This window comes from Myxocyprinus asiaticus, chromosome 35 (assembly GCF_019703515.2).
Source record: "Myxocyprinus asiaticus isolate MX2 ecotype Aquarium Trade chromosome 35, UBuf_Myxa_2, whole genome shotgun sequence".
Classification (NCBI taxonomy): domain Eukaryota; kingdom Metazoa; phylum Chordata; class Actinopteri; order Cypriniformes; family Catostomidae; genus Myxocyprinus; species Myxocyprinus asiaticus.
The window spans coordinates 18,713,502-18,735,877 of NC_059378.1; the positions used below are offsets into that span (position 1 = coordinate 18,713,502).

At 38.8% G+C, this 22,376-nt stretch overlaps 1 protein-coding gene and 1 long non-coding RNA gene across 4 annotated transcripts; one reads left to right on the forward strand and one right to left on the reverse strand.

The window, feature by feature from the left end:
• Positions 1-812: 812 nt before the first annotated feature.
• LOC127426561 (arrestin domain-containing protein 2-like) lies at positions 813-11,043 on the forward strand. 3 transcript variants are annotated; one of them, XM_051673450.1, is made up of 9 exons: positions 813-849; positions 1,122-1,382; positions 8,212-8,281; positions 8,369-8,516; positions 8,604-8,706; positions 8,792-9,048; positions 9,171-9,333; positions 9,440-9,594; positions 9,709-11,043. In XM_051673450.1, the coding sequence occupies exons 2-9, from the start codon at positions 1,124-1,126 to the stop codon at positions 9,760-9,762; spliced, it is 1,209 nt and encodes a 402-aa protein (XP_051529410.1). In that variant the 5' UTR covers positions 813-849; positions 1,122-1,123; the 3' UTR covers positions 9,763-11,043. The 3 variants fall into 3 exon arrangements, with proteins under 3 accessions (XP_051529410.1, XP_051529411.1, XP_051529409.1); XM_051673449.1 differs by lacking the exons at positions 813-849; positions 1,122-1,382 and adding an exon at positions 7,031-7,622; XM_051673451.1 differs by lacking the exons at positions 813-849; positions 1,122-1,382; positions 9,709-11,043 and adding an exon at positions 6,872-7,622 and having other exon boundaries at positions 9,155-9,333; positions 9,440-9,585.
• LOC127426569 (uncharacterized) lies at positions 4,578-6,703 on the reverse strand. The gene is made up of 2 exons (XR_007894802.1): positions 6,590-6,703; positions 4,578-6,292 (listed from the first exon to the last, which is right to left on the reverse strand). It is a non-coding gene; the product is annotated as an uncharacterized LOC127426569 (long non-coding RNA).
• Positions 11,044-22,376: the final 11,333 nt, after the last annotated feature.

Here is a 22,376-nt window from a genome sequence, read left to right on the forward strand (position 1 = left end):
TTACTTTTTATAAATACGTTATCAGAAGAGCATACAGGGTAACACTTTACAATAAGGTTCCATTGGTTAATATGTGTCAGTGCATTAGGTATCATGAAATAAAAATGAACAATATATTTTTACAGCATTTCTTAATCTTTGTTAATGCTAGTAATAAAAATACAGTTGTTCATTGTTAATTCATGTTAGTTAATAGTGCATTAACTGATGTTAACATCTAGGCTACAACTGTTGATTTTTAAAATGTATTACTATATGTTAACGTTAACTAAGATTGATAAATGCTGTAAAAGTATAATTCATTGTTAGTTCATGTAATGTAGTTAAATAATGTTAACAAATGGAACCTTATTGTAAAGTGTTACCGAATACAGTGCTTCATTATATAGTCAAAATGAATTGTTCTGCAAAATAAGGGTCTGTTTAGTTGGCTATGTGAATTGTTTTGAGAGCATTGACTATAACTATAGTTTGGAGAAATGTATAAAATCAATTGAGAAAAACTAATACTTTTATTATTAGTCAATTCTGAAAAACAATTTAAGAAGGTAGGACTCGGTATGTAACAAAAATATATATCCGATGCATTCGAGACACGCAAGAACGTAAAACTGACTTATTTAGGAGGCTCAAACGTTTCCCACTAGTCCAAAACATCTGCCCAGAGGCATATTTACTCCAGAAGGGTGGGCGGAGCTACAAACCCAAAGGGGGCCGGCCTCTCGCGTGTGCCTGGTTCCTATTGGTGCAGAATCAAAAGTGGGCGGTCGCATAAACAACAAACGTAATAAATGTCACTTTTACGGCGGTGTTGGTGTTGTTGAGGCTTGTTGGTTTCGCAAACGGAAGGTAAGCTTTCCCTGCTTTTGACCTTGCTGTATTGTCACTAATATTTAATAGTAACCCTCTAACTGTTTAAGTTTTACCATTACTTTAAAAAAAAAAAAAAAAAAAAAAAAACTATTAAATTAACACTGAAGTTTTATATTGTGACTGTATTTATGGATAGAGTATAGCACCGTTGTCTCTTCATATGCAGAATTATTTAAGCCTGTCATTAACCATTACATGTGCATAAACAGTCGATTTATATGATTTCAACCTCTGGCATGCTCTCACAGTAATGGCATTCCAAAGCATCAAACTCTTCGCTCTTCAGCTGGACGGACCAGATGATGTTGTGTACAGCGGTGGAGAGATGGTCACTGGGATGGTGGTCCTGGAACTCAACCGGGAGATCAACGTCCGAGCCCTGAGAGTGCACGGAAGAGGGGTCGCCACAGCCCAGTGTCTGGAGAACCGCAGTGTTGGCGTGAACAACGTCTACAACGATTACACATCCAAGATAACTTATTTCAGAAAGAGACAGCACCTTATTCGAGGTGGGTTCGCTTGGGTTTATTTGCTCTCCTTGTGTCCACCAGACAATTTTTGGGTTTAAAGTTACTCTTTTGTACAACCTGTGTCATAGTGCAGAAAGTCATGTAGTGATCTTGTTGACTCGTTCGTCACATTTGACTGTTGGCACACGTGTGATAATGCTGAGCACTCAGAGTAGTAATTAGTCATTTGTAGTGAATTACGTTTTTTGAGTGACTTACCCAACAATGGATACTTGAATCCGTGAAGCACATGTAGGGTAAATACATAGCATTTTATTTAATTATATTGTATACAGTTGCAAACTGTTGTAGTATATGAATGACATTCTGCAATGACCTGGGTGAGAATTCACACAAGTTTTATCTTGAATCGAGCATAAATATTTATTCTGTATAAAATATTTTTTTAACTGAACCCAGTGTGAAATTATCACAAATGTGAGCTCCACATGGTCATGCAAAGATCGTTGTAGTAACATTTTACATTGCATTGTCCATATTGCATAAATAAGAATTAAATTCACTATTATTAATACTAACAGTAAATTTGCAAGCATATCCACCTATAATTACACCGAAACCAAAAGTGTATTAAAGCAGCCTTTATATACTGTAGTGAGGAATATTTTATTGAAATAATAAAGTGATAAAACACAAAATTGTTCTACACTGTAGTGTATAATTTGTGTAGTAGGCATTATTGATGGCATAGACAATATCTGTCCGTCCTTTAGCAAGTAATTTGAAAGGGGTTTGGTGCAGTGCATGCAAACATGTTTTCTCAAGTGGTCAGGAGTTATCAGAATGTAAACAGACTCTAAGCATGCATTTCATATCTGTGATAAAAAGGAATGAGGCGGAGGGCAGAATGAAAGCTTGATGTGAGGGCCATAACAGCCAATGCAACACCCAGTCAAGATATCTGACAAAGCTCACAAAAATGGAGAGTCTTCTAGGGAATATAAATATTCCTGCATTTCAGACACTTACATGTTTGCTGGGCTCACTTTTGTGCATGCCAGTGTTCACTTGACAATTAGAGAGCAGTTATGCAGGGATCCACATTACATGGCTTTTTCCATATAGTTACAATGCATGGTAGATTAGTTTGGGTCAGCTTGTATTTTAGCACCATAGAGGTCACAGTCACCAAATTGGAATTTTAAAAGAACACCACTAGAGGGAGAACAAGCCACGCCGATAACTTCAAGGCTGCCTGGCTGCAGCTTGCAGAACGGGTCAGGCAATACATGGGGCGGGACTACTTATGTCTCTCCGCCCATAACTTACTCTCATTGGCTCGGTCATCTTTCATAGGTATGCATGATGGAAAATGCGGTCATAGTTGTTTTTTTGTATTGCCGTTTACTTATCCAAGAAGTCAAGCTACCGTCCTTCATAATATTATTCAATATCTTCAACAGATTTCACATAGTCCTCTATTTTGAAAAGGTTGCGGTCGTTTTCTTTGCTCTCAATACTATCCACAAGTGTATAAGTCACGCAGTATGTGTAATTTAATGCAAAAATAATAATCTGTTCTGAAGTCTTGACACACACGCGCAATGCTGTGGGCGTGGTTTAGCATAGCTGACAGCAAATGCCCATTCATTAAAATGAAGGGAAATATCCAGTAGATTTGGCTATTTTTAAAATTACAGAGATATAATCTATATTATATACCTCTATATTACACACTACCATTCAAAGGTTTTAGAACACTAATACATTTAAAAAACAAACAAAAAAACAACAACAACTGACGCTTCTCTTCACCTCAGATGCATTACATTGATCAAAATTACTAGCAAAAACATTAGAAATGTTACAATTTATTATTACGTTTTTAAATTAGTGTTTTTTTTTTTTTTATTTATAATAAAATTCAATTTTTACCCATGATGGCAAAGCCCCATTTTCAGCTCTCATTACTCCAGTCTACTAAGAAATAATTTAATGTGTTAACTTAGTACTAAAGTAACACATTCTAGCAATCTGCTGAATATAGAAGCTAAGTATCTTTTTTTGTTAGAATGGTTAAAATGGTTGTGCTACTTAATGTAGTGTGGAAACTGCAATATAGTGTCGTGTATATAGAGGTGTTGAGTACACTTGTATTTTTTTATAAGTTACTTTACACTTGCAAGTCATAAATCAGTTTTAAAACCCCCCAAAAAGAAACATTCTCCTCAAATTCATCAATCTATTGTTCTTTTTGGAGATATTCTATGCACTTCTATTTTGAAAGTATAAAACAAACTTGATCTAACCGGCACAGAGAGAGAGAAGTGGACAACACATATGCACAACAACAAGAAGACAAGTACATCAGAGTCTCTAATTTGAGAAACAGACTCCTCACAGGCCCTAAACTAGCAGATTTAATGAACAGTGTATGGCGAATGTTTGCATTGCTGCAAGTAGAGGATTCTTGGATGAACAGAAAGTTCGATGAGTACTGCACTTATTTTAAAAGAAATAGACAGTTGTACATTATTATTATAATTTTTTTTATCCCCTTTTCTCCCAATTTGGAATGCCCAATTCCCACTACTTAGTAGGTCCTCGTGGTGGCGCGGTTACTTACCTCAATCTGGGTGGCGGAGGACAAGTCTCAGTTGCCTCCGCTTCTGAGACCGTCAATCCGTGCATCTTATCACGTGGCTCGTTGTGCATGACACCACGGAGATCCCGCATGTGGAGGCTCATGCTACTCTCTGCGATCCACGAACAACTTACCATGCGCCCCATTGAGAGCGAGAACCACTAATCACGACCACAAGGAGGTTATCCCATGTGACTCTACCCTTCATAGCAACCGGGCCAATTTGGTTGCTTAGGAGACCTGGCTGGAGTCACTCAGCACACCCTGGATTCGAACTCATGACTCCAGGGGTGGTACTCAGCATCAGTACTCGCTGAGCTAGCCAGGCCCCCGGCAGTTGTACATTATTAAAGATTTACTGTAACTCATTAATATAAATCAATGTTGGGTTAATGATTACTAAGTAATTCATTACTGTAATTAAATTACTTTTTCATTGAAAAAAGTAAAGTAAGGAATTACTCTTAATTTTTCAGTCATTTAATTACAGTTACTTCTAATGTAATTGCATTAAGTACTGTATAGACTATAGAACAATTCTGTATAAAAAAAATTGTGGCAGGGTGAGCAAGAGACAGACACAGTGGGTGTGGTGTCAAGCCTCGGAGAGGCATTTATTGGAAACAATGATAAACGTAAAATGTCCAAAAGGGGGAATAAAGTGTCCAAGGGGGAATAGCGTTCATAATAAAGGGGGGTTATCTGGCATCCTCGCGGTAAACGGGGCTCCGTGAAAGGGGCGGGGTAGTGTTCATAGGAAAGCCCAGGCACGGGCTGGGTCAGTCGGCCGCTCACGCTCCCCTCCAAAGTCCACGGCGCGTCTTCCCAGGCCCGCGGCAAGTGTAAGGGGAAGGCGGCCCGGCATCTAGCCCGTCGGCGGCAACGTAAGCAGTTCACTCCCGGCGACTCATTACGAGTGGCAGGGTTACTCATCCGATCCCTCCCAGCTCTGGTCCTGGGCGTGCAAGGATGCCAGTGTGTGCACATATGGAGATTTGAAGCCGGCTCCCCAAGAAGAGGTGCGAACTGCGTTTTAAAGACAGCGGTGATGAAGCATTATCCCCATCAGGTGTGCTTCATTCACCGCTGACCAAACGAGGCTTATTAATTATGCACCTCTTCTCGCTCTCCCACCCAACTCCAGTCGTGAGCCTGGCTGAAGGGTGGCCCTAAGAGGCGGGGCAACGATGACGAGCCAGAGGGGCAGATCATTCCGCCACATCTCCCCCCCCACCCCCCACCAAGCGTCACCCCATCGGCACCTCCCACGCTCACATCCAATCATGGAATCCAGAGTGCACACTCTTTAGTCGCCCACACAGGAGTGCTACTTCCTCAACCAGGCCCTACGGTCGGAGTGGACATACCTCTCCGGGCCAACTCCTCCTCTCACTCGCACCCAGGTGGGAACAGAGAAAAAACACAAATTAATATGACAGCCTCAGCCAGCCACAGGGTAAATGCTTATTAAGTGCCACTTACCCTTTGCTGCAGCTGGGAGGCCGTCCTCGTGTTTTCTCCATCCCACTCCAGGCTTTCCATCGAACTGGCGAATGAGAGGAAGAGTGACGTAACTGTTGGTGCCCAGCTGTGCCGTATTTGCCCACAAAAATGCCTGCATTCTCCACCACTGTGGCAGGTTGAGCAAGAGACAGACACAGTGGGTGTGGTGTCAAGCCTTGGAGAGGCATTTATTGGAAACAATAATAAATGTAAAATGTCCAAAAGGGGTAATAAAGTGTCCAAGGGGGAATAGTGTTCATAATAAAGGGGGAATCTGGCGTTCTCGTGGTGAACGGGGCTCCGTGAAAGGGGCGGAGTAGTGTTCATAGGAAAGCCCAGCCCCTCCAAAGTCCATGGCGCGTGGGGCGGCGGGTCACTGGCGGCTTGTCTTCCCAGGCCACGGCAAGCGTGAGGGGAAGGCGGCCCGGCATCTAGCCCGTCGGCGGCAACGTGAGCAGTTCACTCCCAGCGACTCATTACGGCGTCCGGGGGTCCGAAGAACAGGTCCGGCAGCACATCCACTCATCCGATCTCTCCCAGCTCTGGTCCTGGGCGTGCGAGGATACCAGTATGTGCACACATGGAGATTTGAAGCTGGCTCCCCGAGAAGAGGTGCGCACTGCATTTTAAAGACAGCGGTGATGAAGCATTATCCCCATCAGGTGTGCTTCGGTCACCGCTGACCAAACGAGGCTTATTAATTATGCACCTCTTCTCACTCTCCCAACTCCCGTCGTGAGCCTGGCTGAAGGGCGACCCTAAGAGGCGGGGCGATGATGACGAGCCAGAGGGGCGGATCATTCTGCCACACAATAGTGAATTTAAAATGGAATATTATGTTAAAATATATGTTTTCTAATTTAACGCTGCCCCCTTAAATTCTTTGGCCAGTTCATGAATAATTTATTTTCAATTAAAAGAACAGTTTCATGTCTATCCTTGTTTTTTCATCTGATCGAGGTTGACAGGGTTTTAGAAAGTAATTAGTAATAAGTAATGCAATTACTTTTCAGACAGAGTAATTAGTACAGTAATCTAATTACACTGTAGAATGTGTAATTAGTAGTTAGTAATTAATTACTTTTTTAGAGTAACTTACTCAACACTGATATTAATGCAGTCGTCCTTCTCCACTACATTGGATATCACTAAAACTAATATGGCGAATCCTCCACAAGGAGGCGATACTTGAACTTTTCCCCGCTGGAAACAAAAAAAAAAACAAGTTGTTATGCTGTTTTCTGTTGTTCAAAGGCATATCTGAGATTAGCACTTTTGCGCTTTTGTTTATCCAGCTTTTGGCAAAATGCTCAGTTGGCAGTTACACTTACTCTTCCTACTATGTGCGTGTTTTGTCTAAAAATGGCTTCTCTTTAAGTTATTATTATTTATTTGGAAATTATGTGAAACAAAGTTTATAAATGTGCATCTTTTAAAAATATTACTGACAAACCAGCACACACGTTCACAACCTTCGCACAACAGGACAGAATGAACTCGTTTTTGTTTTGCTGAACTGCACGGGGAGGTTCCTCTGGTTCGGGCATGCCCAGTCAACTTGTTTTTGTCTAAGAACCTGTAACCATCAATCATCCGAGCTCTATCCACACCCTGTCAATATGTTTATGAGCAGGCAGCGATTTCTGCCATAGGCTTTACATAATAAATTCAGTGAGACCGCCCACATGAGTTAAAGGCCGACCAGGGACTATGCACAGCTTCAGTTTTGTTTTGAGCCTCAAGGAACGGTAAACCTCTTCGCACTTCAACGCACATTGTCGGTCTTTGTTTGACTTTTTACATCTGAAGGCGATATAGATTTAAGGGTTGCAGTTAGGAAACTTTCACAAGACCAAAGATGATTTTCGACAAGTTGAAAAAGTTCGATATCGTGTTTGATTCTCCGGAGATGGACTCTCCTCCGGTGTTCAGCAGTGGAGATGTTGTATCAGGAAAGGTCGTGCTGGAGCTCACGGGAGAGAGTAAAGTCGAGTCAGTGAAGCTACATGCAGAAGGTTTCGCCAAAGTGCACTGGACCGAGTCTCGCAGCGCCGGCTCAAGCACCGCGTACACGCAGAACTACAGCGATGAAGTGGAGTATCTGAACCGGAGAGAAGTGCTGCTGCAGGCAGGTCAGTCAGAGACTCTCAGCTTTTGCTTCTTGACAGTATTGTGGGACAATATATGATAACCAAAAATGCAGCATCTGAGTGCTGCGTGACTGCAACAGCTTAAGTGTGCAGTAGTGCAAAAACATCCTCAACTTGTTTTTTAACCTGAGCCAAGCTGTCCGAGTCGAGTATTAACACCAAAGTGAAACTAAAACAGCAGTTTGGGTAATGTGTAATCTAGTTCTTCTGGTAAACTGTACTTTATGGCTTCAGAATAAACTATAATTCAAGAGGTGTTTGCAGTTCATCCATATTGGTTTTTACTCTTTGTCTCATTCTTGAGTTTGAATGACAGAGGCTGAAACGAAGGAACTTTCTGCCATTGCAGACAAAGTTTTGCATTCTGCCTTCAGTAATTATTCTAAATGAGTTGTTTTTCTAAGCAGGCAAAAAATATTTCATGATGACTTTTGGTGTCATTGTTTGAGAGAGTGATTTGAGTTTTGTTTGCTATAACCTGTTGAATTTCAACTTTAGGACCCTGTTTTTTTCCCCCTTTTTTTCTAATTTATTGTTTCAACCCGGTTTCTTTATATATGTTCCCTTGCAGATAATGGTGACCTGACGGTCCTTCCTGCCGGGAGGCATGAGTACCCTTTCAGTTTTCAGCTGCCAGAGGAGTGAGTCTCATATGAATGTTATCAGTGAGCTTTATTTGGAAAGTTTCCCAAGGAGATAAGGATTAATATGAATATTTTGTCTGTCAGAACTCTGGTGACATCCTTTGAAGGCAAGCACGGCAGCATTCGATACTGGGTGAAGGTTAAGCTGCATCGGCCATGGGCCACTGTCAAGAAGATCAAGAAAGAGTTCACAGTTATCGAACCCATTGACATCAACACTCCTAGTTTACTGGTGAGATGACAGAATATCTGTTTATGTACAGTTTTCTGTTCATAGTTACGTTGGCTAATTTGGCTAACTTTATAATGTATTATAAAGGCACCTCAAGCTGGAACCAAAGAGAAGATGGCCCGCATCTGGTACCGCAACTGTGGGCAGGTGTCAATCACTGCGAAGATAGACCGCAAGGGCTACACAACAGGTAAAGACACACTTTTGACACACTCATGTTAGACATGATAAGGTTTTCACTGCAGAAATATTAACTTGCCATTCTTGTCTTATAGGTGAGGTGATTCCAGTCTTCGCTGAATTCGATAACTCCACATCTCGATCCGTGGTGCCTAAAGCTTACATCACCCAGACGCAGACCTTCATTGCGAGGGGCACCATGAAGCAGAAGCGAGCTGTGGTGGCCACACTCTGTGGGGACATACTTGGTGCACGCCGTAGAGAGACCTGGCATGGCCGAGCCATTAAAATACCCCCTATCGGCCCCTCCATTCTGCAGTGTCGTATCATCAAAGTGGAATACATGCTCAGGGTGAGTTTGTTGGCATTGCAAACTAATTGGAATCTCGCATTCAATCAAATTTTTTTTTATGTGAGCTAAAATTTTCCCATGTGATGTTCATGGTCTTATGGAACAGCACTTTTTTTTCGTAGGTATGTGTAGATGTTCCTGGGACTTCCAAGCTTTCCCTGGAGCTTCCTCTGGTAATGGGCACCATCCCACTCCATCCGTTCGGCAGTCGCACATCCAGCGTCAGCAGCCAATACAGCATGAACATGGAGTGGATTCGCATGGCCATCCCTGAGCAGCCTGAGCGTAAGTGTCCCAAATCCTGAGCTTCAATCTCTCTTATTAGCCACAAAGCTCCATCATACAGAGAAATATCTGTTTGTCACTCAAGTAGAGTTCTTTATTTATACAGCTCCTCCAGAATACAGCTCTGTCGTCACAGATGAGGAAGCAGTCCAGAACTCCACAGCGATCCAACATGAGGAGGACCTCAGTGGAGTTCTTCAGCACTCCCTGATGGCCTATGTGCAGGAGTTCAGATTACGCCCACCTCCGGTGTACAGCGAGGTGAGCAGACAGTTGTATATAAGACCATGCAGACTTATTTGTGTACATGAGACTATTTCAGAAAGTTTGACAAATTGCAATCTTTCTCATTTGTGTTCGGTTTTCTCCCCTCAGGTGGACCCAAACCCTCAACCCATCACCATGCGTCCTCGCTGTATGACCTGTTGAACTCTCTGCTAGCTGAACATCACGTGATGTTTGAAATAAAAGCCGAGATTTGAATCTCCCAGATGCCTCTCTGAGACTGAGATTGGTACTTGTTCCTCGTTTGAGCTGTTCGCATCGAATAAGCCATCTGTAACTCCTGCAGAGGGCCAGAGAGAGGAGGAGATGTCTGGACCAAGCGGGGCAGAGCGCTTTCAATAAACAAAGAGGACATTCAGTATCGGGCGAACAAAGGTTTCGCCCATGTTTGTGTCCCAAAGACCGATCAGACTCCGGTCTGTCTGTGCCTGAAAAGATTTTCAAGTCACACTTATGTAGAATCAGGGCAATATGGGGATGATCACTAGAGATTATGGGTGGTGATAGAATAAGGACAACATTTTTTTTTTTCAGAAGCCATACAGAGATGCTATACATAGTGCCTTACATTAGTGAGACTAATGTTTTGCTAGGTTTTCTGTGAAATGAGTGTCTGAAGTCTGCCACCTAAAGTGAAAAGCCATCCTCTCCTACAACACTGTATCATCATGTAAATCTTATTTGGTGTTAGTCTTAGCCAAAGAGATACGATTCTGATGTACAGGCTCAGTGCTTTAATGTTCGTGTTTGCACGGGCAGTTCTATGCAAAAGGGAAAACCTAAAGCTTTTAGAAAATGATGTGGGAAAATTGCAAATGTAGAACATTATTTTGTCTTTGGAGTGGTAGATAGCATCTCTGCTCCAGTTGTTGACGTTCATCTATAAGCTTTCATCAAAGGTCGAGCCGATGACCTGAAAGGTCTTAATTTCTGAATGTAATGCAAGGCTGAATGTATCCGTGTTGTTACGGATAACGTATCTTTGTGCAAAAATTGTGACTTTTTTGTCATTTTTGCCAGTGGGTTTAAGTAGCATAGTCGTTGCAACGTAATGCAAGGCAAGAGAAGCAACTGACAAGTTTGCTTTACAAACAATGGGGGGAGGGGGGGAAATAAAAGAGCCATGTGTTTCCAAGATGCCTTCTTTGTTGTTTAGAGGAGAGCAAAAAAACAAGTACAGGGATTATGTTATATTAAGCTTTCCTACTGTTTTAACTCCCTGAAGTGTCCTTACAAACATTCCAGAAAAACCACAGACTTTCTTTTTTTCCAAATAATGAAAAAGTGTAACTTCAGGTTGAAACGCAATGATTGTTTATGGCAATCATTTTGAATGAATGTATTTTATATGCTTTTTCATGTTGAAATTTGTGACAAGTATATTTTTGTTAATTACTTTTAAATAAAGAAAACCAATGAACATAAGTATGGTGCTTTATATCACATGGTTTTGGAATTATATTCTGCAGCATATTCTTTGCCTTAGCTTAAGGTTTCAGAACAACAAAGTTTTAGTTCAAAATAGATTACTTAATCTATTTTATCCAGAGGTTCATAGTATTTTTGCTATCATATTTTATTGTAACTACACTGTTATTGTAAAAACTCTCTGAAGAGACTGTCAGAACGTAGTTGTCATAGATAGTTGTGCTTTACTAGCCTAAATATAACATGAGTGGAACCTGAGGTACTGAGTGTACTTTTGTCTCCTGTGTTGTTTTTTAAAATAATTCCGCGCTTGCGCAATTACATAATTCAAAAAGAAAAACTGTGTTCTGTGGTGATGGGGGCGTGGCCGAGTGACGTCTGTGGAGAGCGAGGCCGAGAGAGTGAACGCGGTAAGGGTTGACACCTGTTACCAGCTGTTTTGTGTTTGCAGTGAGAGCTTAGAGTGGCGATCCAGACCGACGGAAGGGGAGAGAGAGACGCACAAATCTGACTGTGTGCTCATATGTTTTGTGTTGTGCTGAAAAGCGGTTTATTGTCTTACACTGGAAAGTGGTAATATTAAAGTCTTACATTGGAGTGTACACCCGGCTCCCGCTTCCTCCTTTACAAGAGAGCAAAGAACCTGTCACATGTTCAAATTTAGAACATTTAAAGCTCATGACATGAGAGGAAATGAAGTCTGCTATCTAATGGGAACAATATTAGGAAATATATCATGTATCATGACTCGGATTCCTTTTAGGAAATGAATATAATGTTTGGAATCTTTTTTTAAGAACTGAGTAATAAATTAATTTAACTGTAATTAATACAATAATTAACATTATTACATTATAAAGTGCTTAGATCATTGGTTAATGTGCAATTAAATAGTAAGAAAGTTAGAAAATCTAATTTACACATTTTCATATGTATAAGTATGAATGTACTGTACATTAACTGCTAATCTGTTACACTTTATATAAGTTGTGTTAATGACTTATTAAAGTTATTATAAAGTGTTAATTTTACAAAAATGAACCATATCTCAGCATGGTATAGACATGGCCTATACTATACTTATTGCGTATACTATATTAATTGAATATTAATTAGGTCATGTGCAGATAGTGTCCAAATAATCTTTTACTGTTTTAATAAATAGTCATTCTTGATGTCCAGTTCAAGCACTCCAATAAATATTTAGCAAAATTAATTTAGTAACTCCAGTGCTGGATCACCACTTATTATAACACACAAACTAAATGGAAACTCCTGCTCAAGAACCTAACATGTTACCTGACAAAAGCTATTTTAAGAAGAGGTTGGGGACTAAATTTGCAAAGGCAAAAAGTGTCCCACCCATCCCACCCTTAAATGACGCCTATGATTATAGACCTGGTTGGGCTTGTTTAAAGGCATGCTTTTTAAATTGCATCCTGGATGAATGTTTATTCATCATAAACTGGCTTTTAGAGAGGAAGAGTAAAAGAACTCTGCATATGATTGGTCACTGATTGGTGATTGGAGTTCCCGTTCTCTCATAAGTCAAAGATGTCATTTAACTGTCACGAGGTGTCAAAGTATGTTTTCAGGGTTTCAAATGTTTTAGATCGATGACACTAAGTGAAGGATATTTAGAGCACAAGTATGTTCTTTCCCTTCATCTTTTTCTTAGGTAAACTGCTGTTTTAGCTGGGGAGACAGGAAGTACATTTGAAAAATTGGACCTGCTGAAGGGCAATTGTTTCTAAACATGAACCATTGTGGAACAATTTACCCAACACTGTTAAGGAGGTAGTGAGGAATTGTTATGATAAAAACATGGCAGTTTATCAGGGTCATCCAACACATATATCACTTATCAAAACGTACTTTTAAAATAAAATCGAGACACATCACATAGACCATTTATTCTTCCCTTTATGGCAATTTAATGACCTTTGAACTCATGGATAACACAAGTATGTCATGGCAGAGATGTACATGTCCTTTTTTTAGAGTATGTAGCCCCTGCACTGGCACATATTGATTTTAAATAAATGTATCTATAGGTTGTTGGTGAACATTTTACACAAATGACACATGCTGGTAGCTACAATACATGTTGTGAGGTTTGGGGCAATTGTAACACTACTTAAGACACTATATATATATATATACACACACCGATCAACCACAATATTAAAACCACCTGCCTAATACTGTGTAGGTCCCCCTCGTGCCGCCAAAACAGTGCCAACCCAGATGCTATTCTTCTCACAATAATTGTACAGAGCGGTTATCTGAGCTCTGTACAACTGTGGTAAGAAGAATAGCATCTCAGAATGAGATGCGGGATGGCACTGTTTTAGCAGCACGAGGGGGACCTACACAATATTAGGCAGACGGTTTTAATGTTGTGGTTGATCGGTGTGTGTGTATGTATATATATATATATATATATATATGTATATATATAATTTCATTAAAGTATCTATTTAAAGACTTAGTATACAGTAAAACTTCAGTTAAACTGACAAGACTGTCTGAGAGTTTCATCTTGAAACTTTTCCGATAGCACAGTTTTGTAGCTTTGTGGATTTCTAACACGATCATACTATACTGTATTTGCCTGTGATATACTGTATGTCTGAAATATATTTTAGAGGCAAATATGTCTATAGATAACAAAATAAATACATAAAAAATCGAATTAAAGAGGAGCCATTTCATTACATTGCAAAGGTAAATCAGTGATAAAACAATGATATTTGCATGTATCTTCTCTCAGAGATCTTGTCTTCTATTCACTGGAGACAAGACGTTAAAGGCTATGCATCTGGGTGTGTGAGACCCTTGTTGACTTGGCACGAGTCTGCAGTGACTTCATGGAAAGCAAGGAAACTTTAGAGGCAGATCAAGAGGCTATACTATTACAGCCAAGGAATCTCCCAAAATATCTCAACATATTCGCAGACCAAAAAACAGCAATCTGGAATTTCATGACCTTGTTTATGACAATATACAAAGACTTGAAATGCACTTGTTTTGGTTTGCACTATATCTCGAACAAATTTTGAGGTTCTGGGAGAGACTGAAGGCCAAGCTGTTTACTGCAATTTTGAGCTGCATGTTTTCTTTGTTCTCCTTGGACAGCATTGAGCATTGTCCATTTCCCGAAAATTATACTGAATCAAAGCCTTAGCTCATTGCCAAATAGATTAAGTCAGATTTCTTCCACTGATGTGGTATTAGGAGGCATTTAGTTGAAAGCTAAAACATTTTAAATGAAACAACTCATCAATGCAAGTCAGATCTTTATTGGTCATTCAGACTTACCCCTTAAACTTAAAGGGGGGCACAATATCGCGAAAAAAGTTTACGCTTAAAACCTTAAAGTCTCTGTATACATACAGTTGTGCTCAAAAGTTTGCATACCCTTGGAGAATTTTAAAGAAAACATGAGTGAGCAGGCAAAACACATTTCTTTTATTTCTTATGGGATTCATATTCAACTGTAGGTTATAATAGAATGGCACAATCATAAAACAAAACATGGCAACAAAGAAAAAAATGAAATGACCACTGTTCAAAAGTCTGCATACCCTTACTTCTTAATAATGTGTATTGACCCCTTTAGATTCAATGACAGTGTGCAGTCTTTTGTAATAGTTGTCTATGTGGCCCCAAATTCTTGCAGGTGGTATAGCTGCCCATTCGTCTTGGCAAAATCCCTCCAGGTCATGCAAAGTTTTTGGTCGTCTTGCATGAACCGCATGTTCGAGATCTCCCTAGAGTGGCTCGATGATATTAAGGTCAGGAGACTGTGATGGCCACTCCAGAACCTTCAACTTTTTCTGCTGTAACCACTGGAGGGTCAACTTGGCCTTGTGCTTAGGGTCATTGTTGTGCTGGAAAGTCCAAGAGCGTCCCATGCGCAGCTTTCATGCAGAAGAATGCAAATTGCCAGTATTTTCTGATAATATGCTGCATTCATCTTGCCATCAATTTTCACAAGATTTCCCGTGCCTTTAGAGCTCACACACCCACAAAACATCAGTGAGCCACCACCATGCTTCACAGTGGGGATGGTATTCTTTTCACTATAGGCCTTGTTGACCCCTCTCCAAACATAGCGCTTATGGTTGTGACCATAAAGCTCTATTTTGGTCTCGTCACTCCAAATTACAGTGTGCCAGAAGCTGTGAGGCGTGTCAAGGTGTTGTCGGGCATATTGTAACTGGGCTTTTTTGTGGCATTGGCGCAGTAATGGCTTCTTTCTGGCAACTCAACCATGCAGCTAATTTTTGTTCAAGTATTGTCATATTGTGCTCCTTGAAACAACCACACCATCTTTTCCAGAGCAGCCTGTATTTCTCCTGAGGTTACCTGTGGTTTTTCTTTGTATCCCGAATAATTCTTCTGGCAGTTGTGGCTGAAATCTTTCTTGGTCTACCTGACCTTGGCTTGGTATCAAGAGATCCCCGAATTTTCCACTTCTTAATAAGTGATTGAACAGTACTTACTGGCATTTTCAAGGCTTTGGATATCTTTTTATATCCTTTTCCATCTTTATAAATTTCCATTACCTTGTTACGCAGGTCTTTTGACAGTTCTTTTCAGCTCCCCATGACTCAGTATCTAGCCTGCTCAGTGCATCCACGTGAGAGCTAACAAACTCACTGACTATTTATACACAGACATTAATTGCAATTCAAAAAGCCACAGATGTGGGAAATTAATCTTTAATTGTCATTTAAACCTGTTTGTGTCACCTTGTGTGTCTGTAATAAGGCCAAACATTCAAGGGTATGTAAACTTTTGATCAGGGCCATTTGTGTGATTTCTGTTACCATTATGATTTAAAAAGGAGCCAAACAACTATGTGATAATAAATGGCTTCATATGATCACTATCCTTAAATAAAAGACAGTTATTTTGCATGATCAGTCATATTTTCAAAATCAATGCCAAAATTTCACAGTTTCTGCCAAGGTATGCAAATGTTTGAGCACAACTGTAAGTCAAGCATATGAGGAATCATTTGAAAGCTTAGAATCTTAGAAACTTCTGCATTTATATTACTTAAGATAGCAAATTAAGGCCTCAAAACCCCCAGAGGTAATGGGGTAGAAATATTTATATACAAATAAAAGTCCTTCATACAACACATAAATGGACAAGTCATATATCAAATGAAAGCTCTTACTCTCAGCCCTAATACCACAGTTTAAAATATTTTCAAAAGAATCACAAAGTGAGATATGATATTTGTAAGACATCAAATAAAAAATTTATTTTTTATGCTCCAATAACTGCAGCTGTAAGCCCAAATAGCAAAAAAATCTTTATATCTGCTTTTACCTTAGGAAGGTCTCTAAAAAATGAGCCATTGCTTACTTTTCTATGAGCTTGCTTGGCTGAATAATCCAATGTTATATCTAAGATGTCCAGAAGCATGCAAAACAAATCATCAGAAAAATATGTTGTCGACTATTGATGATAAAATGTTTTATATCATTGCAAAGGGGAGGATCTCAGCTTTCAAATGACACCTAGATTGAACTTTTATTCCACTGAGAGGCTAAGATATTCAATGAAACAACGAGGGTGGTGCTTGAACTGAAAATTAAACAGAATGTCTATGGACGAGCACATCTGTGAGGGCTAAAATGCCTTTGAGCGAAACCTACATTTCAGATCTGTATATTGTGATGGAATGTGATAGAGAAACATTTTTTTTTTCTAGTGCTTTCTGCCACCTAATGGAATAAAATGAGACTTTCAAAGCAAGGCTGAATTAACAGTTAGGATGAAAAAAAAATCTGTTTATCATAAGATTATAAACACATACTACATTATTTATTAATATTTGGAGTCTTTTTTTTATTTAGACAGTTCTCTGAAAAATGAGACAAATTTTTTGCAATTTGTCCAAAGTATATGTGAATGGTGAGCTTTTAAAAATGAGTGTGAAAAATACGAGAGCAACTGCTTCTGTATCGTGCCGTGGTCCAATCTCTGATTCATAGAAATCGCGTAATATGGAATCAACTGCTCACCCATTTCTTAGATCCACTGATATGCAGTAGCGATTTGCTTAGCTTTGTTGAAAAGCTGAATACCCAAATGGTGTTTGAATCAGGAATCAGGAACTGTTATTTGTATATTGATGTGTACTCCATTTTTGATGATTCAGCATTTATTTTTCTTTTGTGTGTTTTTTTCTTTTCTTTTGGAATTTTCTTTTAATATTTATTTTAATATTTATTTTTAATATTTAAAAATTTAATATTAATATTATTATTATTTAACTAAATAATAGTGTCCTATCGTAAAAAATCCTGATAGATTTACAGGACTTTCACCTGTTTGTAGGCTATATTGATTTTACTTTAATTTATTTTAATGTTTGTATTTGTATTTATTATTCACTGCAAAATGTGTGCTTGACATTTCACATTTTGCTTGACACCTCCTGCCTCCAGAATAATGTTGTTATACATGAACAGACAAACTAATATTCTGTTTCATGCAGATATTAATATGTGAAATACCAGAAGAAACCACAACATATTCCACAGTTAATGTAGCCTACACATTCAGGTTCATCTGATAAAAAGATATAAATAATAATAATATTTTTAAAATAATAATTGTATAATAATAATAATAATAATAATAATAATAATAATTATTATTATTATTAGGATATTATTATGAAAAGGCATATACAAGGCATATTTTATTAATAGAAACCATAAATATAAAAGTAACACTTAAAAATTGGCATTTCATTTAGTTTTGACACACTTTCGGTTTAAACCCCGCCAAAACCTGGTTCTATCTGAATACAGAGACATATACAGATAATGTTGATTACCACCAAAAATAATTTCAACTTGTTCCTCCTTTTCTTAAAAAACAAAAAAACAAAACACAGTTACAGTGAGGCACTTACAATGGAAGTAATGGGGCCAATTTTTGGAGGGTTTAAAGGTGGAAATCTGAAGCTTATAATTTTATGAAAGCACTTACATTAATTCTTCAGTTAAAACTCATGTATTATTTGAGCTGTAAAGTTGTTTAAATAATAATTTTTACATTTGTTTTAGGGTTTGTTTACATTACATCGTCATGGCAACAAAGTTGTAAAATTGGCAATAACTTTACACAGAAAAGGTTATTAAGCGATTTTATCACACTAAAATCACGTTAACACACACATTGTTTACGTCTTGTGGATATACTTTTTAAATAGTGAGTATTTTAACGTTTATGGATTGGCCCCATTCACTTCCATTGTAAGTGTCTCACTGTAACCCAGATTATCCCCTTTTCTCCCAATTTGGAATGCCCAATTCCCACTACTTAGTAGGTCCTCGTGGTGGTACGGTTACTCACCTCAATCCGGGTGGCGGAGGACAAGTCTCAGTTGCCTCCGCTTCTGAGATAGTCAATCTACGCATCTTATCACGTGGCTCGATGTGCATGACACCACGGAGACTCTCCATGTGGAGGCTCATACTACTCTCCGCGATTCATGCACAATTTACTATGCGCCCCATTGAGAGCGAGAACCACTAATCACGACCACGAGGAAGTTACCCCATGTGACTCTACCCTCCCTAGCAACCGGGCCAATTTGGTTGCTCAGGAGACCTGTCTGGAGTCACTCAGCACACCCTGGATTCGAACTCGCGACTCCAGGGGTGGTAGTCTACCCAGGCCCAGATTTTTGCTTTTTTAAAGAAAAGATGGGGCAAGTCAAAATACATTTTTGTGTTAATCAATATTATGCCCCAAATGCTTTCGATTAAACTTAACTTGTATTGAACCCAGAATATTCCTCTAAAGTAAAAGTTATTCCCAAAATTAAAATTCTGCCGACATTTAATCACCATCATGTCGTTCCAAACTTGTAAAACTTTTCTTTCTTGAACCCCACAAAAGGAGTTATTTAGCAGAACATCGGTACAATGAAAGTGAATGGTGACAACAGCTGTGAAGATTTTCAGTGAATAACGACTTAAACTTCAGTCTGTTCCTATCATATGGCTTTAGAAGACTTGGAATACAGTATAAGTCATATGGACTACTTAAATGTTGCTTTTATAGTGTTGTTTTGTTCTTTATGGATCTTGACAACCCCTGGTCCCTATCCACTTTCATTGAATGGGAGAGAGCAGCTTGGTCTTTCTGCTGAACTTCACCTTTTATTTTTTACGGAAGAAAGTGATACACATTTGGAATGACATGAGGGTGAGTAAATGGTGACAGAAATATAATTTTTGGACGAACTATGCCTTTAAAGTTACAGGATAGTGATAAAAGTACAATTAATTTGTTAGTGCACTGTTCTGTCTTGGCTAACAAGAAAGGGGACAGAGGTCACACCAGGAATTTAGAGAAGATTCAATATTTTTCTGCACGCACATGGACAACCAGTGCAAATGAGTGCCATCATTGTTAAATGCGTTGAAAGCGTGTGCATGTTACTTCCTCTCTCTGACTGCACTGCACGTGGCAGCGTGTTTTTGTTCTTGGCACTCATTTGTTCTTGGCTCATGTCCAGGTCTCAGGCAGAGCTGTGAAGTTATGGTAAATATTGTGAAGAATGTATGGAGGGGCTGAGAAGGACTGTATTTACCTCGGATGAAAAGAACGTTTTGAACATTTCTTTCCCAGATGACCCCCCAAATAAACAAAAGGTTTTAGACTTGCAATATGTGTTTGTAGCACTAGACTAGAGGAACAGGACGTTCTCCAAGAATGTTTCTCCCTCTCTCTCTCTATCTTAAGGGCTGTGGTCAAACTTTTGCAAACCACTGTCTTCTAAGAAACAACCACTGATTCCCTTCAGTAATTCTCGGCAGTATTCCAGTGTACTTGATGTGCCCTCACAATTTGAAGGAAATATAAGGATAATTGAACATCTGTCAGAGATGTTTGTGGTGCTGGCTCAGCACCAGTGTCAGGAATTAACTTTTTTATTAAGAGGCAATATTTGCATCCTGGAATTGATTTTCAGGAGAATTATTGTTATTATTTTTATTATTATTATTAATATTATTATTATTATTATTACCTCCTTGAGGGTATATTTATTTTTTTATTGTGAATTTTAATCTTCAATTTAATAATTTATTTTAAATAAATTACCTCCAATTCTTGAAACTCATCAAAATGAAGCTAAATTATTTCCAAATAATGCACAAGATATCATAACACAATAAATGTTCTGATAGAATACTTTTTACATAATTGGGCAGTCCTTATATTGTACAGCTCTCTATAGTAGATTTGGATGTAATCGCTGTTTTGAGTTGTTTGGGCACTTAACCAGTGCCAAAGCAGTAGTGAGATAGAATAGTAAAGGCTTAAATAGAACATTATTAAATATTATCAAGTTTTAGATAACAAGGGGTAGACTTTTTGCCCTCACATTTTATAAATATCTATGGCATTTTTTTTTTTTATCACTTTTGGTGACATTTTTGCACCAATTCCTTGTTAATTTCTTCTCCACACATTAAGCACCACTAAATGTGTCTGCAGGATGCAAGTGTGTCTAAATACACATTCCCCAGTTACATTTATCATGCCATATAGATATGCTGTTCCACTTATGGCCATTAGGAGGAGTTGCCATGTCCACAGATGGAAATCCAGTGGTGCATCTTTATGAATAATTTATCTGTGAACTGTAAACACATCCAGTTAAAAACGGAAGCTTGTTTCCAAAATGCTGACCTGTAAAAGTTTTGACTGAGTCACATGTGTATGAACTTGTTTCTAATAGAACAGCTCTTCCCTATCAAAACTTTCCACACAGTCATCATTGTCTGCTAAACTTCACCCAAATGACTCTGTGAGAAAAGAGTACAATTTAGGTAATAATTGGAAGAATATGATGCATACTAAATCATAGGGCTGCACTCTCACTGAGTAAGAGGAGCAGCTAACACTGCAGCCAGATATGCAGGGATGTTTGGGAGTAATGAGGCTTGTTTTTCACAGTTCTCTCAGGAGAGAAGTAGAACTCCCAGCCTCTCCGACGTCATACTTTATGTACAAGTAAACAACCGGCACCAAAGGGGAACAACCAGACGTAAACATTCAGACACGACTGTCAATAAGATTGAGGACGTTGCCAAGATGGCAGATCTGATAAGGAAGGAAGGGAGAACCCTGCTGGAAAAACAAAAGTTTAAAGGAATATTCTGGGTTCAATACAAGTTAAGCTCAATCGACAGCATTTGTGGCATAATGTTGATTGACTCGTCCCTACTTTTCTTTAAAAAAACAAAAAACAAGAAGCAAAAAGTTTACAGTGAGGCAGTTACAATGGAAGTGAATGGGGCCAATTTTTCGAGGGTTTAAAGACAGAAATGTGAAGCTTATAATTTTATAAAAGCAATGACATTAATTCCTCTGTTAAAATCCATGTATTATTTGGGCTGAAAAGTTGTTTAAATCATAATTCTTACAGTCATTTTAGGGTTTTAGGGTTTGCTGACATTACATCGTCATGGCAACAAAGTTGTAAAATTGGCTATAACTTTACACACTAGTTATAGCCAAGTCTTTTAGCTATATTTTTGAAACAGTGAGTATTTTAGTGTTTACGGTTTGGCACCATTTACTTCCATTGTAAGTGCCTCACTGTAACCCAGATTTTTGCTTTTTTTTTTTAAAGAAAAGGAGGAAGTCAAAATTATATTTTGTGGTAATCAATATTATGCCACAAATGCTGTCGATTGAGCTTAACTTGTATTGAAACCGGAATATTCCTATAAAGCAGCAAGCTGGTTTTCCTGTCTTAGCTGGTTTAATATGGTTTCCCTGCCTGGCCAGCTAGCAAGTGCCCAAAACGTCTATAAAACCAGCAAACCAGGCAGGGAGATCAGTTAAGGTTTTTCTTCCTCAAAAACAAACAAAAAATGGAAGACAAAGATATTTGTGGCTGGCACTGAAGGTGAACAGTCCAGAAAAAAAGGGAACAAAAGATAGAACAAAAAAATAAAAATAAACATAAGGAGAGAGAGAGAGTTTGTAGGTCAGTGTACCTTATGGCCATTAACTGGCACTCTCCCATGGCACTGGCAACTTTTCCCGACAGTAAGTTTATAAGCAGCACACTGATTCAGGTTTCACATTTTAAAATGTTTGTCATGTAATGTCTGTGTAAAGTAGGTCTACTAACTGTTATGTAGTAGCTTCAGTGAATGACCAAAGCACTAATGCAGATCAAATAACAGACCATTAAACTCTACATTGCTCTATATTAAACTCTTCATTAAACTGTGTCTCTGCAGAGAAGGGATGAAGGTATCAGGATGACATGT